At 45.5% G+C, this 15,155-nt stretch overlaps 1 protein-coding gene across 1 annotated transcript; it reads left to right on the forward strand.

Moving 5' to 3' along the window:
* The first annotated feature begins 165 nt into the window (after positions 1 to 165).
* Positions 166 to 14,837, forward strand: LOC120847384 (protein RER1). Its single transcript, XM_040219126.3, has 8 exons — positions 166 to 273; positions 645 to 767; positions 5,361 to 5,465; positions 7,087 to 7,186; positions 7,895 to 7,973; positions 11,535 to 11,670; positions 12,194 to 12,294; positions 14,617 to 14,837. The coding sequence occupies exons 2-8, from the start codon at positions 696 to 698 to the stop codon at positions 14,633 to 14,635; spliced, it is 612 nt and encodes a 203-aa protein (XP_040075060.1). The 5' UTR covers positions 166 to 273; positions 645 to 695; the 3' UTR covers positions 14,636 to 14,837.
* Positions 14,838 to 15,155: the final 318 nt, after the last annotated feature.

Below are 15,155 nucleotides of genomic sequence, written 5' to 3' on the forward strand. Positions count from 1 at the left end.
AAACAAATTAAGCGATTTTATTCATTCAATACGACGAAGTGCTTTATTGTTTTCTAAGATTTAAAAAATAATTTAAGTGACTAAAATAATTTTACGGCAGCGGTCGTAAGCGTCTCTTCATTGCAGACGCAGCAAAGTAGGTGTGAACTCCGCTAGATTCTACCGGTGCCTTGTGCTACTACGTGGCGTTTTACACACAGATCGAAGCCCGAGCGCCCGAAGCTTAATCTGTGCCACTTAGGCCTATCTTCGGAGGATTATTGCTGATTAGAGGTAACTTCTCGTCTCCTTCAGCCCCCCTTGCTCATTAAATTCGCTCGATAGACGCCTCTCGTTCCTTTGGAAGCATCCTAGAACGAGCGAGAAAATGCCGAAGCTACGTGGGCTGCGTCGGTGCCGGTCGGCCGAGCTCAGGGATAACAGTTTTTACTCATTTCGTAGCGTGTCGATGACGGAGAGTTGGTCACAGCTCGCCTGAAAAGTGTTTTTCACCTGTTGATCAAATAAGTGCCAGGTTTCGATCAGGGAGGCTAGTTTTTCCTTAATGTGTATCCCTCGCTGCTTGTCGTGGCCACTGTGTTAACAAGTGACCGGTGCCGCTGACAGTACGGTCCTAACCAGCGCTGTTTCGTCCCTTCCCCAAGTGCCGGAGTGTCAGCCGTCAACACGGGGACCTCCATCACACATCTTCCAAGATGATGGAAGGCGAAGATTCGGGCCGGCCGCAGCCGTCAGCGCTCACGTTATTCTTCAGGAACGCTTCCCAGGTGAGCCCGTGCCAAGGAGCAAAGAAGTTGTCGTCCTCTACACGTGTAACGCATGATCCTCCGTTGACCTGTGTGCGAGATTCAACGGGTTCTCGGCCAGGAAACTCCCACTGCGCGACACAGGGGGCGCGAACACCATATAGGCGCATTTTCCCATGTGACTCGTAAAGTATAGCGGCCATCACAAATTTTTAATGAAAGCATTAAAGGGGTGCGGAAAAGAAATTCCAGCTCTCATTTTCTACCTTAAATGTGTTGCATGTTGCATCATAACTTCAAAAACACCAGTCTTTCGTGGAAAGGCACCAGGAAACTTAATTTAAAGCTAGTTAAACCATCTTTCAATGTGTACCTGCTGGATGCCTGTGAAGCTTAGTTGGGAAGTCATCTAGCAACGTTGGGAAGCTTGCTTTGTAGCCGCACTAAACATCAGAGCAGCACCACTCTTTGGAAGTATGCTCAACTGTTGTAAGTTGCCTCGGCCTGAACGTGATTTTGAAGCCTTTGCCTTTTATGAAGGAAGCCAACAAGATGCCATGATGGGCTCGTTGAGGAATGTCACCGAGTTGTTCCTGTGACTTTGCTGTACAGTTCCAAGCCTTTCTGTACTTTTTAATTTCGAGACGTCGCCGCGCTTCTGTGTGGCTGACATCTGTGGTAACGACTTGGTCAACAGCGATATGCTGATCAACAAGTTTCCAAACGACGAGAACTTCATGCCCTGTGAATCGGGTTTGCTTGTCCATTGTTTTCAACGTGGGTTCCAACACCTGCTGCTCGCTTTCCGAAATGAATACAGAGAGGGCGGTGGCGGTGTCTTCATCCTCACTTCTGCCATTCAAGAAATCGTCCTGAAGCGCCATTGGAGTGGGCCACACAAACGCGACACGCACGACTGATCTCACATGTGAAACGCTCGTCATCAAAAGGCTCGGTTGTAACGCATTGACGCTGTTTACGCCACCACAACGCTGACGACGCCACCAACGGAAAAGCAAAACCCCGCCAGCCTTGCTACTCTGTCAGCAATGCGAGAAATTTTTTCTTTTTTTTTTTTGCGTATGATATTTTATGACGCATTGTGCTCTCCGTTCGCTTCTCTTCGAGCGCTTGCTCGAGTGCGCCGTCTGGAACGAAAAGTATAGCCAGTCGTTCAAAATACAAACGTGTGATTATCATTTAGTTATTATCTATCATGCTTAAAGGGGCGGTGTAACAATTTACGGACTTTGGCTAATTAATTGCGGGAATTGATCCTGGCCACATATAAAACGAAGGACCGAAAACTATTCTTTCCTGCTTGCCCTAGTTTTCATTAAAAAAAATAAAAGAAATTGGTATCTCTGGCACCCCTCAACTCAACATTGAAGCGGCACCAGCTTCACCTGTGACGTCATTCGGAGTGGCGTTGGCTTCCGGTTGGGTTCTTCTGGCTCCCGTTTCCCCAGTGCTCGCCGGCTCGCCAGGCTCGCCGCTCTCCCGCTCTCCCGCCGATTCCCGACCAACATGGCGGTATGGGCGGACGGCCTGAGCGACGTCGAGCGCAAGATGCTTGCGACGCGGCGGGCAGTCGAAGTCGAGGTCGAGACACCAGGAACAATAACGATACCACGATACTACGGACCACGACCAACGCACTCCGTCGAGCGAGGGAAAGACAAAACGTCCGGGTTGCTCGTGTAGCCGCCGTAGGCGCCTCGGGCGTCGACAGATGTCGGCGACGGCAGGTTTTGTTGACTTGCGGTAGATGGCGCCACAAATAATTCATACCCTTTTAGCGGCAATATTAGGCTTTTGAAGCGTTTCTGCATGCCTAAACAACAAGATTTTTTAAACTTAACCTTAAATCAAGCTTACAATTGCCTAACACTACCACTTACAAAAACCACTCCGAATGACGTCACACCACAGGTTCCATTTGCGGCCACCATGTGGCCGCAGGTTGGGAAAAAAAGTGTTTTTTATTTTACGATTACGCAGCGAAATAGAGGTATTTTGGGGTATGGTGGCACTTTTTCTCTCACTTATGCCGAAGTAAACAATATAAAAAATACAAGCTGTGGATTCGTTCAGTGTTAAAATCATTGCACCGCTCCTTTAACTAATTTTCGAACGAAATTTGTATATTTCAATGTTTGCTTCTGTACCCCTTTAACTGTCCCATAGAGTGAAGCCAGCAAACGGCACCTAAATTCCCATTGGCTGCGACGCACCATGTGGCTCTATAGTAACGGCGTCATTGTTGCTAAGGGCCAGCCAGACTGCTGGTGGCACAGCGTAAAGATTAAAAACACGTTAAAAATTTCTCTGTGAGGTTCCTGTTAACAAAGTAAATTAATGGCTTTGAAAATAAAATTTCATACATTTTGGTCTGGTTGGGAATCGAACCCGGGCCTCTGGGGTGCAAGACGGGCATGCTCTCCAAAGCCACGGCAGCTCCACGGTTCTCGCTGACTAAAGCTGTGCCTAGTGCGTGCGTCATGCTTTCGCATTCTCACATGTAAGCAGTCTTAAGCGTCTCTGCTGAATTTTTCGTATTTGACCCAAGTAAACACATTTCCTACTGGTGCTTTCGACAACAGCCTTTTCAGTTCGGAAAAAGAAAAAAAAAAAGGAGGGGGGGAAACTGGCAATCGCTTCCTCGTGCTACCTGTGTTGTTGCACAGTGCACCTCGGGTGACTGTCTCAGTATAAAATATTTGTGTTCATTGTTTGCAAACTCTCGAGTGTATGTGTGCAAGTGTGTGGCGGTATGGATTGTAATTGGATGTGGATATCTTGCCGGCAGCTGGCACAAGAGGCCGGGAACAAAATTGCCGGCGGTTGAATTGGCCAGCTACAATCGTGCGACTACCACCTGCATATTTCTGCAGGAAATATGCCAGCTGCAAGCAAGATCGGTTTGGAAAAAAAAATTCTGGCAGTATTATACACCTGTTTCATGGTTTAGGCTCTAGACTCTGCATGTTCCCATTGCTTGCACTGCTTCGCCAATGTTTTACAAGAGTTTGTTCCAAAAAGCTTTGAATTACTCGTGAAACAGGTGCCAAATCCACGGGCCCTAAAAGCGGCACATGTGACACTCGCTGCCGCGTCGTAGAAACTAAGCAGGCGTAAACACTGAAGATGGCAGCTGTGATAGCAAAAGCAAATTTGAGAATACTTACACCCTGTAACGTTCAACACTGGAGCAATATAACCTAAGCCCCGACCCTCCTCGTCCTTCCTCTCGGCCAATAAACTAGACGAGGCAGCAACGTATGCAAAAAAAGTGGCGGTGCGCACGATTGCCCTCTACATTTCGTGACAACTTTCTGTGGCAAAGTGGCCAAAGGTATGGGAGTGCTTGTGCTCACCGTCGATTAGAGGTGTGCACACACACTTTTCCCTTTGGAAATGCAACAGTGTATGGAGCTGGATATTCCGTACGTAGCCAGCCAGTAAAAAAACACTGCCAGCTTTTTTTTTTTTCTTAATGATAGGGCTTTGAAGGGGCAGCTTTTTTTTTTTTCTTAATGATAGTGCTTTGAAGGGGCACTATCACCCCAAAGGTCATATTTGTTTTTGTTGTCAAAACTGATGAAAGTTGTAGTCATAGACATGCAAAAAAAATACCAAAAATACCTCCCCCCCCCCAAAAAAAAATTCCCACGCACACATTTTTTTTCTTTTTGCGCGCTCTTTTTTTTGTTTTTTTCCTCTTCGTGTCTTTTTATTTTTGACACCATCGATTATGAAATTTAAAAGCTATGTAAACGACATTTCTATAATATATAATAACAGCATTCGTAAAACATGTTTTTTAACGCAGTTGCGAATGCACTATGGCCCTTCTTCTTGAGATACTGAAAATCGGAACCTGGAGTAATGTCACATCCCGGTTTTTTATCCTCCCTTACCATAGCGGTGCTCGACGCATGTAGAACTGATGATGATCGAAGAATCGAAGTGCTCTTTTTTAGGCGCTCGATGACAAATAAAAAAAATACAATTTTGACCTGTCAGTGCCCCTTTAGGAGCTTGTGTCGCAGAAAAGTCGATGTCGGTGGCATGACGTGAAAATCCAGGATTGGATGAAGGGTCATGACATCACAGCCACATTACCACGCGTGGGAATTTCAAACAACCCACAATGCTCACGTGAAACATGACGTCACATGTGGAATGAAAGTGATTAAAAAAACATGACATGTAATGCAAATCATAGGTCGCCACATGTCTTAAATGATTTCACTTTATAAAGTAATTCACTTGCCTTAAAGAAAAATTGTAAGAATTTTAGGTGGGGTTCGAACCCCCCCCCCCCCTTTTGGTTGCGAGCCAGACAGGCTACTGACTAGGCCATGCAATGCACGCTTGCACGGCTTGGGAACAAACAGGAGTTCATATGTTTCGCTATCGCGTTCCACTCTGAAAGGCAAAGCATAAGTGTCCCGTAATTTTTTCAAAGTTTTTGTGCTGGTTGCCGGCAATATATCCACTCCCATAATAGTTTAAGAGTTACAGCAAATGAAAAGAGTGCCCTGACGCGAGGTGATGCAAATCCATGGCAACTGGTGACTAACCGCTGTTTTTTTTTGGCCCGTCGCCCAGACTTACCAGCGGTTGCTTGATGCCTGGACACCCTATTCCTTCTTCAGGTGGCTGGCCACTATCCTTCTTCTCCTTGCCTTTATGGCCAGAATTGTGTACCTTCAGGTGAGATGCTGTATGCTACATACTCCCCCGTGGGGTTGCAAAAAGGAGGTTGCAAGCAGAGCTGTAAAAGGGGCTCTTAAAAAGTAATGGAGTTGTGGTTCCAGTTGCCTAAGTACAAATGTAATGGAGTTGCAAACACATTTAACATCTTGTATGTATTTAAATGATGCTACTCATAAGATTTTATTTATTTGTTATCAGTTATCAAAGAAGAAAGATATAACACAGTTACATTACATTTACTTCGAAAATATCTAGTAGTTGTATCAACATTATATGGGTGACTTCATCACTGACCCGTCGCTCACTTTCCACTGGCAAGAAAGTACATATTCAATTAAACTTGCCGCTCATGAATTTATAGTATAATCACATAGCATTCTTCATTAAACTTATACAAACTAATGCCCCATGTTTGAAAGCACCCCCTAAATGTGCAGTGAGGCAAAAGCGAAATGTCTGAACTAACCAACCTATTGCACGCTTATTGAAAACACGAGGGACTGGTACTGCTTTCCTCTGATGCCATTGATTATTAAACCCATATTTATATTTAAAAAAAAAAAAAAAGATCTTGAATGTATGATCATGGAGAGTGAACAGCCCACACGAGTTTTGGGTTTCCAATATTGACTGGGCAGTGAAATTTGTTTGGACAGGTAGTATCATCTTAAGCGGAACTCTTGCAACGTGCCATGGCCGGAACCATTGGACCCAACCTCGAGCTCAGACGTCCGTGTGCTCCACCGAATCGTGACGCAGTGCCCGTTTTCATTCGTTCTGTGTCACATCCTGCACAAAATGACTATTTTTGGCCGCCGGCCATACCAATTAGCAGCGCTCTTTCGTCACACGGAACGAAAATGTAATAAACGTTAAGTCTTAATATGCACATATGCTGCAAACGTTAAGCCGATGTCTGATCCAGAGGTTTTAGCCATATCCATTCGTTTTTCTGTGGTGCCTCTGCCCCGGGGTTTTGACGTGTTCCTCTGTGCCGGTCCTCTGGTTGAAATTCGACTTTGTTAAATTTGCTCGTCAAATGCGTTAGTCGTACTAAAACATTAAGTGGGTAGTATCTTGGCACTATGTTCCATCACTTAGGACAAAATGTAGTGATCTTTTACAAGTGTGAAAGCATTAACTGTCTCATGGAGCGAGCCGATGTCCTCAGTTTGAAGCACGAAAACGGCACCTTAGATCCTTTATTCAAGTGTGGCCAGTTCCCAGCTATGAAACCACGTGAAAAGCTTAGACACGGCATTTAGTTTTCCCGATTTCAAGGGAGCAAAGTAAAGCTGATGAATTTTCGGCTTCGGTTCCATTGGCTGGCACGCGTTGGCGAGGCTCTTATTGGCCGCTGTGCGTCAGTTTCAACGATCGCTCCACCATTCCACGCCCAAGGTCAGCGCGCCGTACGCCGCAGACGAAGGAAGGGAGCGAAGAGCGGCGTGCATGCTTCTGCGTTCACAACTCTCAACAAATGCTTAGGTGTACCTCGAGCCTTTTACATGCTTATGTGTTGACACATAAAAGTGACCGATTTTTGCTGCTGTTATGTGATCAGAGTGTCTTGATAGGCTGCTTCCCCTGACACATGCCGCCTTTTGTTGCCTTGCAGGGCTGGTACATTGTAACATATGCACTAGGAATCTATCACCTGAACTTGTTTATAGCCTTCCTCACACCCAAGATTGATCCTGCCATGGGGGATGACTATGGTGAGCCTGTCGTGGCCGTTTTGTGCTGCTGAGTTGTGTTTGAATCTTTTAAGCTTCTACCGCTTTCTGTGCATTTGACTTCTCCAAATTAGTGGCATTTTCAGTTTGATAAAATACTGGCTGCCGAGCTTATTGGCGGCTCGCAAAACTGAAACTATGCATTCAGGAGCAGAGACAATGCTGTCATACAGGCAGATTGTAAACTGGATGCAGAAGACTCGAGGCCGGATATAGTAAACACCTACTAAGCCCCTACTATAGTAACTTAATCTGTCAAAAGACGAGGCACGTTTGATATACTGAGGGACACACAAAAAGGGGCACGCAACAAGAGAAACTGATGCATCTGTCCCCTTTCTGTGTCTTCCCCTTGTTTCTCCCTTTTTTTAATCTTCTTGAGAATCCCCTAACATGTCTCATGTTTAAGCATATTTGGGGGAGCATGTTGGAGGCTTTGCCCTTTCTTGTGCATGCTGTCACCTCCACAGTTTAGTTCGCTAGAAGCAGCATCTTAGCCAAGACTAAATGCCACTTGGCTTGCGCATTGGCCTTGACAGTGCTTCCTTTGGAGCAGTCTTGAACGAGATGCTGCTTCTTGCAAACTGGCCAAAGCCTGAATGCACCGCTTCAAATTTTTTCACGTGCGTGGAAACTGGAACGCGGGGCTCTCCCCGCATGCTTTTGCGACCTCCCTTTGCCGGGTTGCAGAGGACGGGCCAGAGCTGCCAACGAAGGTCAACGAGGAGTTTAGGCCCTTCATCCGCAGGCTACCGGAGTTCAAGTTTTGGTGAGGATGCCCCTCTTTTTTAGAGTCTCGCACGGCTGCTCAATAATCACGTCGAGCGAGAGACAATCCTTGACGCTAGCTCAGATTGGAAAAATCACTCTTGGCCTTCTTCGAACACTGGCCGCATGATGTAACCACTCCTACTATGTCTCCTAGAAAACAAGTGTCAATACTAAATAAAACAGTATATGTGTGTTTGTGGGGGGGGGGGAGAGAGGAGGGAGGGAGGGTGGGGGGGGGAGGGGAGGGGAGGCTATGTGCCAGACCGACAAAGGGCGTTTATTTTGGCGTGCCCCAGCAAAGAGCCAAGGATTATGTTAGACCATCTGCAGATTTCTCGTCATGCTATGCTCAGTTAGCATGCTTATGCTCAGTTAGGCGACACCTTTGCAAAAGGTTACCCTTCAGATTGTGGACAGCTCGGCCAAAATTACCCCCTTCCAATGTGCTCTCGTGGATGATTGTTTCAACGCGTTGCATTCTACTCCAAAAATTAAAAAAAAAAAAAAAAAAAAAAAAAATTGGGTGCACATTTTTTTTAGTAACGTTCGTTAGCCTATTTTGAATTAAAAGTTTTATGATGTCTTTCTGTACCTTACGCTTTATTGTATCTTCAAGCAAATATTCTTCATTTGAAGATGAAGAGTGTATTTGTGTATTTATGTGCATTCCATTGCACCTTGATGTTTGGCTTGGTGGTTGCAGAGTTCTTTTAATTGTCATTTTAACACAATCTTCATGACCAGTAACCTGCCATCTGATCTACACGAATGCCGTTCACTCCATTCTATACATTTTATTATTTACGAGAATCACAGTCTACATCTGTTAGGTCCCAGCCTAGCACGCACATGTTTGTCGCTTTGGAAGGTGAGCAATGTATGCGCCACACGCACGAATGCTGAAAAAGGCATCGACCAGAAGCGCTTTTCAAAAATGGTCTATAGATCTTTTGCTAAATTACTTACTTAGGCACCAAGGAGCATATTCATGCCACAAGAGTAGTTACACGTGCTGGCGCCTGCAACGGTAACTTTTCTAAAGGAAATGTAAAACAGATGGCACGTTTCTTCAGGTTGTATGAGCGTGGGGGGCATCTGTACCTACATTCCAAGCATTTTCTGTGGTGCTTTGGCAATTTGTTAAAAAATGTATTGCGTGACTCTTCGACCTTTCTTCGCCAGCCATCTTCTACTTAAGCGTACAGAGTTGCAAAAACGTTTTTTTTTTTTTTTTTTTTTTAAAATTCCAATTTGCTATTGCTCTCATTTTCTTTTCTTTTTTCTTTTTTTATAGTTTTGCACGTAGGCCAAGGTATACTTTGCGCAAATATAGATAATTATCAACTTAAATAGCATGAACGCCCAGGTTTTCTCGCGGTTAGACGCGAGAAAGGTGGACGCTAGCATACCCGATTGCCTGCCACGCACCTCGCTGCACACCCGTGACATCACGCTTGGGTGACGGGGAAAACTGGGGAAAAACTAGGGAGAACAATGTTTCGGTTTCGGCAGCAAACAGAATATAATTTTTTTTAATTAACTAGAGTGAATCTGGGAGAACGAGATAGCATTTTGGAATCGAGAAGCCATCCGCATTCAGATTTTGAAAAAATGCCATATTTACATCCACCAGCATCTAGCGAGTATTCCCAGAAAGTTTCATTAGTTTACACTGCATATTTAAATTTTTATAAATTATTTTCGGTCCACCGATGCTAAAGAAAAGGTAGGGGTTCGAGCACTTTGAATGCATTTTTCTCTGTTCCACTTTTCGGCAGCAAATTTCACTTTAGGAAAACTATCATTTTCCTATTACAGAATAGAGAATTATTCTTAGGTGGTTTTCTGGGATAACCTGGCTGGTTACTTTTTCTACTTTAACATTCTTTTATGCTAAAAAAAACATACATTTGTAAAAAAGCGCAGACATGAACAAAAAATGTTAATCTTCTGATGCAGTTACACTTATAAAAAAACAATGCAATATAGCAAAATAACTAGTTGGGTGTGTGCTATGGGTATTCCTATAACTATATTACACAAAAAAGATCACAAATTTTTATTTTATTTTAAAACAATAGTTCTCCTAAGCAAACACACTGACTTCCAAATTGTAACATTCGTAACAAGTTTCAGAATTATAGGACAAAGAAATTTGGCAGCGGTGGTCTTGCCACTCATGTAAACTTCCACTGCAAATTTGATTGAAATCAAGCAAGTGGTACAGAAGTCGACTTTTCTGGGTATAATGTGCAGAATTCCCAACTTTGGGAAATGTAAATAGTAGGTGCTTGAACGAAGTGGGCGCTTCTGTGGTATTTTATGGTAGGTAGCACCTTCTTTGAGACTTCATTGTTCCCCTGGCTTTGGCTACCAGCTTGCGTCATTTGTATGCAAGCAAACTTTGGTAGCAGGCATCTATCGACAGATGAACTGCTGAGAACTTCATTAAAATACGGAGCATCTGCCCATTCCACAATAAGTGCCAAACCCTCAATTCTGTAACATTTGGAAAATACATGAGGGACATATATTTACATATTGTTGACCTAAGGAGTGCCCATCCCCCATTTTTACACGATTATCTCCAAATTTTGAGTGGGCGCTCACTCGTGATTTTACAATAAGAGGCAAATGATAGTAAAGGAGGTTGGCAAAGTAGCAGTATGATTTGAAATGGAAAATATACTGTCAAAATGGTGCTGCTGAAGATAACACAATATCATGTCACCCGGCAGGACCAATATTAAGCAATGTTTTGGGTCTCGACCAATAAAATTACTTGTACCATATTTCCCTATTTTTTTCTGTTTGGATGTGTGGGGCTCTTCTGGCCATTGGTACTTTTAAACTTGGGAAGCTTCTGCGGGCTAAACCTAAAGAGTAAAAGGCGCTTTCAATGGGGTGACACGTTCTGGCTATGCCAAAGAGCGGGAGGCACTCAGTTGATTGAATAATGTTTTAGCGAACGCTGACGTTCTACGGAATAACGCTAACGAATAGTCGGCCGTTGCGAAGCAGCGTTTACGGGTGGGCGAGGTGGGTTAACATTTTTGTAATGAGCCGCCGCAGACTGTCGCCGTGTGGGAGGGGGTGGCTTAGCACGCGCCCCCATTAATTGCTAAAACGTTGATTCGCTCAAATGTCGTTTGTCGCTAAAATGTCATTCGCTTATGTGATATGGACCTGCTAGAGAGCACAGAGCAGGCCCCAGTTTTATAAGTGTGAAAGCTGCCGGCATGCCAAAGGTCTTTTTTTTTTTTTTCCTGAGACAAGTCTCGTGTGTTTATAAATGAGTCTCTGAGGCCATTCTTTTGAAGTTAATAAACATGAATATAACATTTTTGAGAAAGGCTTTTTTTCTGAAAAATTATAATTCCATGCTCATATCCTCCCCTCAAGGAAAAGGCAATGCGTGTGTCAAACTACTTTCTGCAGTTTGATTCGATTTGGGGGGAGCGAACTGTGTCTGAACGTTTCCAACGGAGTTTCCATTTGCTTGCAAAGTAGTCGCACGGGAAGCGTTAGTTTGCTCGACGCAGGTCTTTCGCCCGTGCAGGTACTCGGCCACCAAGGCGACGCTTGTCGGCATTGGGTGCACCTTCTTTGAGGCCTTCAATGTGCCGGTGTTCTGGCCCATCCTGCTGCTTTACTTCATCACCCTATTCTGCATCACCATGAAGAGGCAGATCAAGGTGAGGCACGTTGCCCAGGCCGGTCTGCCGAAGGACTTTGGGGTAGTTGACCGATCGACTGACCGACTCCTTCTCACCTGCTTTGGCACCTCTATTCATCCGTTGAGCCTGAACGGCGTTCCTCGTACTTAACCAAGAGCGACATGCGACGAGTCGTTTGTTGGCACCAGGACGAGGGTTTCGTGGACCTTTGCTCTTGTACTACCCGAAAAGGCTCGGATGTCTGTCGTGCGAAGACAAATCCTCGTAAGGAGTACTAGACTCTAAGGTGAACAAGCAAACAAGTGTGCTTGCTATTGTGAAACTTTTAGGTGTCTGTAAGCCTTTTGGAAATATTGTGTGTACAACAGCTGAGTTTGTTTTGTTTGTTCTCGTTATCTGAAGTCCATATGAACCTACGTTTGTTCATCGTATTGTGGCAACTTTTCCGAGTCTATTTACATCCTGGGTCGGGGACAGGTTAGACGTTTCTGCCAGACGAGGTGACAAGCGGGCGTTTGAACATGGCGTTTTTCCGTCGCAGCACATGCTAAAGTACCGGTATCTGCCCTGGACCCACGGCAAGACCCGGTACCGAGCCAAAGACATGACGGACGGCGCCGTTTCCCGGGGAACGCTTTCCAAGTGAGCCTCACCCTCCTTTCTTGCGGCCCGGCGAGGAGTTTCCTCGACACGCAGCGGCGGCAAGAGACCAAACGGCCTCGAGGGGGGGAGGGCGACGACCCCGCCGAGGACCCTGCGTTGTGGCTTCAGGACCTCCACTCGTAGAGCCGCCACCAATCACTCGCGCGGTTCGCACACCAGAGAAAAATATACATACATCCATACATATATATAGATTGCTTGCGTCAGCCGACGTCGAAGGAGGGGGCAGGGAGGGATCCTTTCCATTGCTTCCTAGATAACGAGGGGCTGGATTTTCTTCGTCGCCTCTCGGAGTCCAGCAAGAAGCGCAGGTAGGACACGAGCACCACGTCAGCATTCGGATGTGACTCGGTGACGTCCAGCCCTACGGCTTTGCTGTCTAAAAGGTGTTGCTCTTTTTCCCCCTTTTTTTTCTTTTCTCGGGAGTTTTTGAGTTGCAGTATTTATTGTTCAGTGGCTGCCTTTTGGAGTCTGGGCCCTCCCAGCCTCGTAATCTGACCCCTTTTTTGTACCAGCTTACAGACGCGTGCGTGCTGTTGTACCGTTTCTGAAATAAAACAATTAGCTCGAGCCAGGTGGCACGCCGGCCATTTGTTGTCCTCCGCTCCAGGGGAGGAACGTTTTGTCTCCGGTTCTTTGCTCCGACTGGATGTGAGCTGCCGGTTTTTTGTGAAGTGCCGCATTTGCTCGGGCAACAGACGCACTGTTTGCGACTGAGGCCTGCACAGCTTGTTTTCCGCAGAGCATGCGTACAGCCAATCGTTACATTCTACGAACGAAACTTGGCGAATAACCAGGTCGAGAAAACAATTCTCTGAGAACTTGCACTCTGCACAAATAGCATTTCCATAATAGAGCATTATCTGTGTCCCTCTTTTTGTCGCAATGAATGGCCATACACGTGCCCTGGGGGAAAATGGTTGCGCAGTCTTCATTCGTAAACGGTGCGTTTATTACTCCAATAAAGGCGGTATTTACATGTCCTGTTCCCGGTTGCCGAACAGGTTTCGGTGACGCTGTTTTGTTACCTCGTTTTACGAAGTTTTTGTGCTTTGTGATTGAGCGCTACTGGCACCTCTAATTACTTTTATAGGTCGGGTTTGGTCCCCACTAAACATCCGATTCATGCTGTCAGTGGTATTCAAAAGATTCTTGCTTGTTTCTTCAGCTTGCGAGCTCTTACTTAGGAGCACTTTTTTCAAGCGCATTGTATTGCTTACATAAATCAAGAGATCATTACTAGTGCTGAGGTGAGAGCACTAAGTAGTCTGTCCAGAAATTGCACTCACCTGGACAAGTTTCCTTTGACAATACTTCCTTCACAATTGAATGGCATTAGGTGTATAATCTGTTTTCTTGATAGCCACACTTTTAGTTTCCTTTTGAAGTGTTTAGCCTTTTAGGGGACCAAATTGTGAATGGTGCTTAGTTCAGCAAAGTGCTTCATCATACACTGATGTACTATAGAGCTGCAATCGAATGATTGTCTTTCTCTATGTGCACTGTTGTATTGTAGAGCAGCCACACAATGGGAGCACCTTTCCTTGTATGCACCGGTGTATTGCGGAGAAGTCAAACAATGAGTAGCTTTCCTTGTATGCACTGGTGCATTGTGGAGAAGCCACTCAATGGGAGAGTCTTTTCTTGTATGCACCAGTGCATTGTGGAGAAGCCACACAGTGAAAACACCTTTCCTTGGCAGTGCTTCAAAATTTACTCGATTTTACTCCAGGGTAAGAGTTCTGTACCTTGGCATCCTAAACCTATTCGCATCCAGCATTTCTCAGTCTGTGTTATCACGTGACACGACCCGGGGAAGTAACACAGATCCATTGGGGTAGGATTTGGAACACAGCCTTTCTGTGAACCTGTGGATTGTGGAGAAACCACACAGCAAGGCCTTTTCTTATATGCACCGGTGCATAGTGGAGGAACCCCCAGAGCACCTTTCCTCTGGTGCACCAGTGCATTTTGGTGAAACCACACAAGAACACCTTTTCCTGTATGCATTGATGCATTTTGAAGAAGTCATGGGATGAGAGAGCCCTTTTCATTCCTTCAGCTGTAATATGCAGAGAAACGGAGTAATGGAGTTTCCAGTCCCCGCGTGCACTCCGAAAAAGCAGCAATGCGAGGATGGTTCGCAAATACATGTCGTATTGTGCTAGCAGTGCGACGGTTTCGTGGAAATGTGCAGCCCACATATCTTTGGCCTCACGATTGTGCAAGTAGAGTGGCTAGAGGGACAGGATTGCAGCACTACTCGGGGCCAGCAAGTAAAACTGCGGTTCTCTGTTTCAGTAGTGTAGAGGAATTGTGAGCTGAAGAGGAGAGAACCAGTCCTTGCGAACAAAGGCAAGGCCCCGCCCCCTCCTTCAGTCGGTGCAGTGGTGTGTGCGCATGCCCGGACTGCATTGCATTGCGTTCATCACCCAGAGAGAGACACTGTGGCCCCGGGGTAGTTGACTCCAGCGGCGAGTGGACTAACACCTTTCTCAATAAAAACCCAGCCTGTGGCACAATGTTGAAACTGGCCTCCTTTCTGAGCACAGCACTAGGCTATGGCACAGGACCAAGAAGTGGGTCCATAGTGCTACAGTTGCCACTGTGGCTGCAGTACAATAGATCTGGACCCCTATACAGAGGGTGTTTTCAAACATCCGACCCCCTTGTGCAGACTTTGCTCTCGTCCATTAGTTGCATTTGCTTCCACTCCACTATAATTCTACATTTCAGGTTTGAACATTCTTAGTTTTTGTGCATCTGCAAACTGAACACCTTAGATGTGTCTTTGTCTTTCGCAATGTTGTATGAAAATCTCAAAAGATGGTATGCACCAA

Source organism: Ixodes scapularis, unplaced genomic scaffold (genome assembly GCF_016920785.2).
Source record: "Ixodes scapularis isolate PalLabHiFi unplaced genomic scaffold, ASM1692078v2 PGA_scaffold1__304_contigs__length_218370807, whole genome shotgun sequence".
NCBI classification, from domain to species: domain Eukaryota; kingdom Metazoa; phylum Arthropoda; class Arachnida; order Ixodida; family Ixodidae; genus Ixodes; species Ixodes scapularis.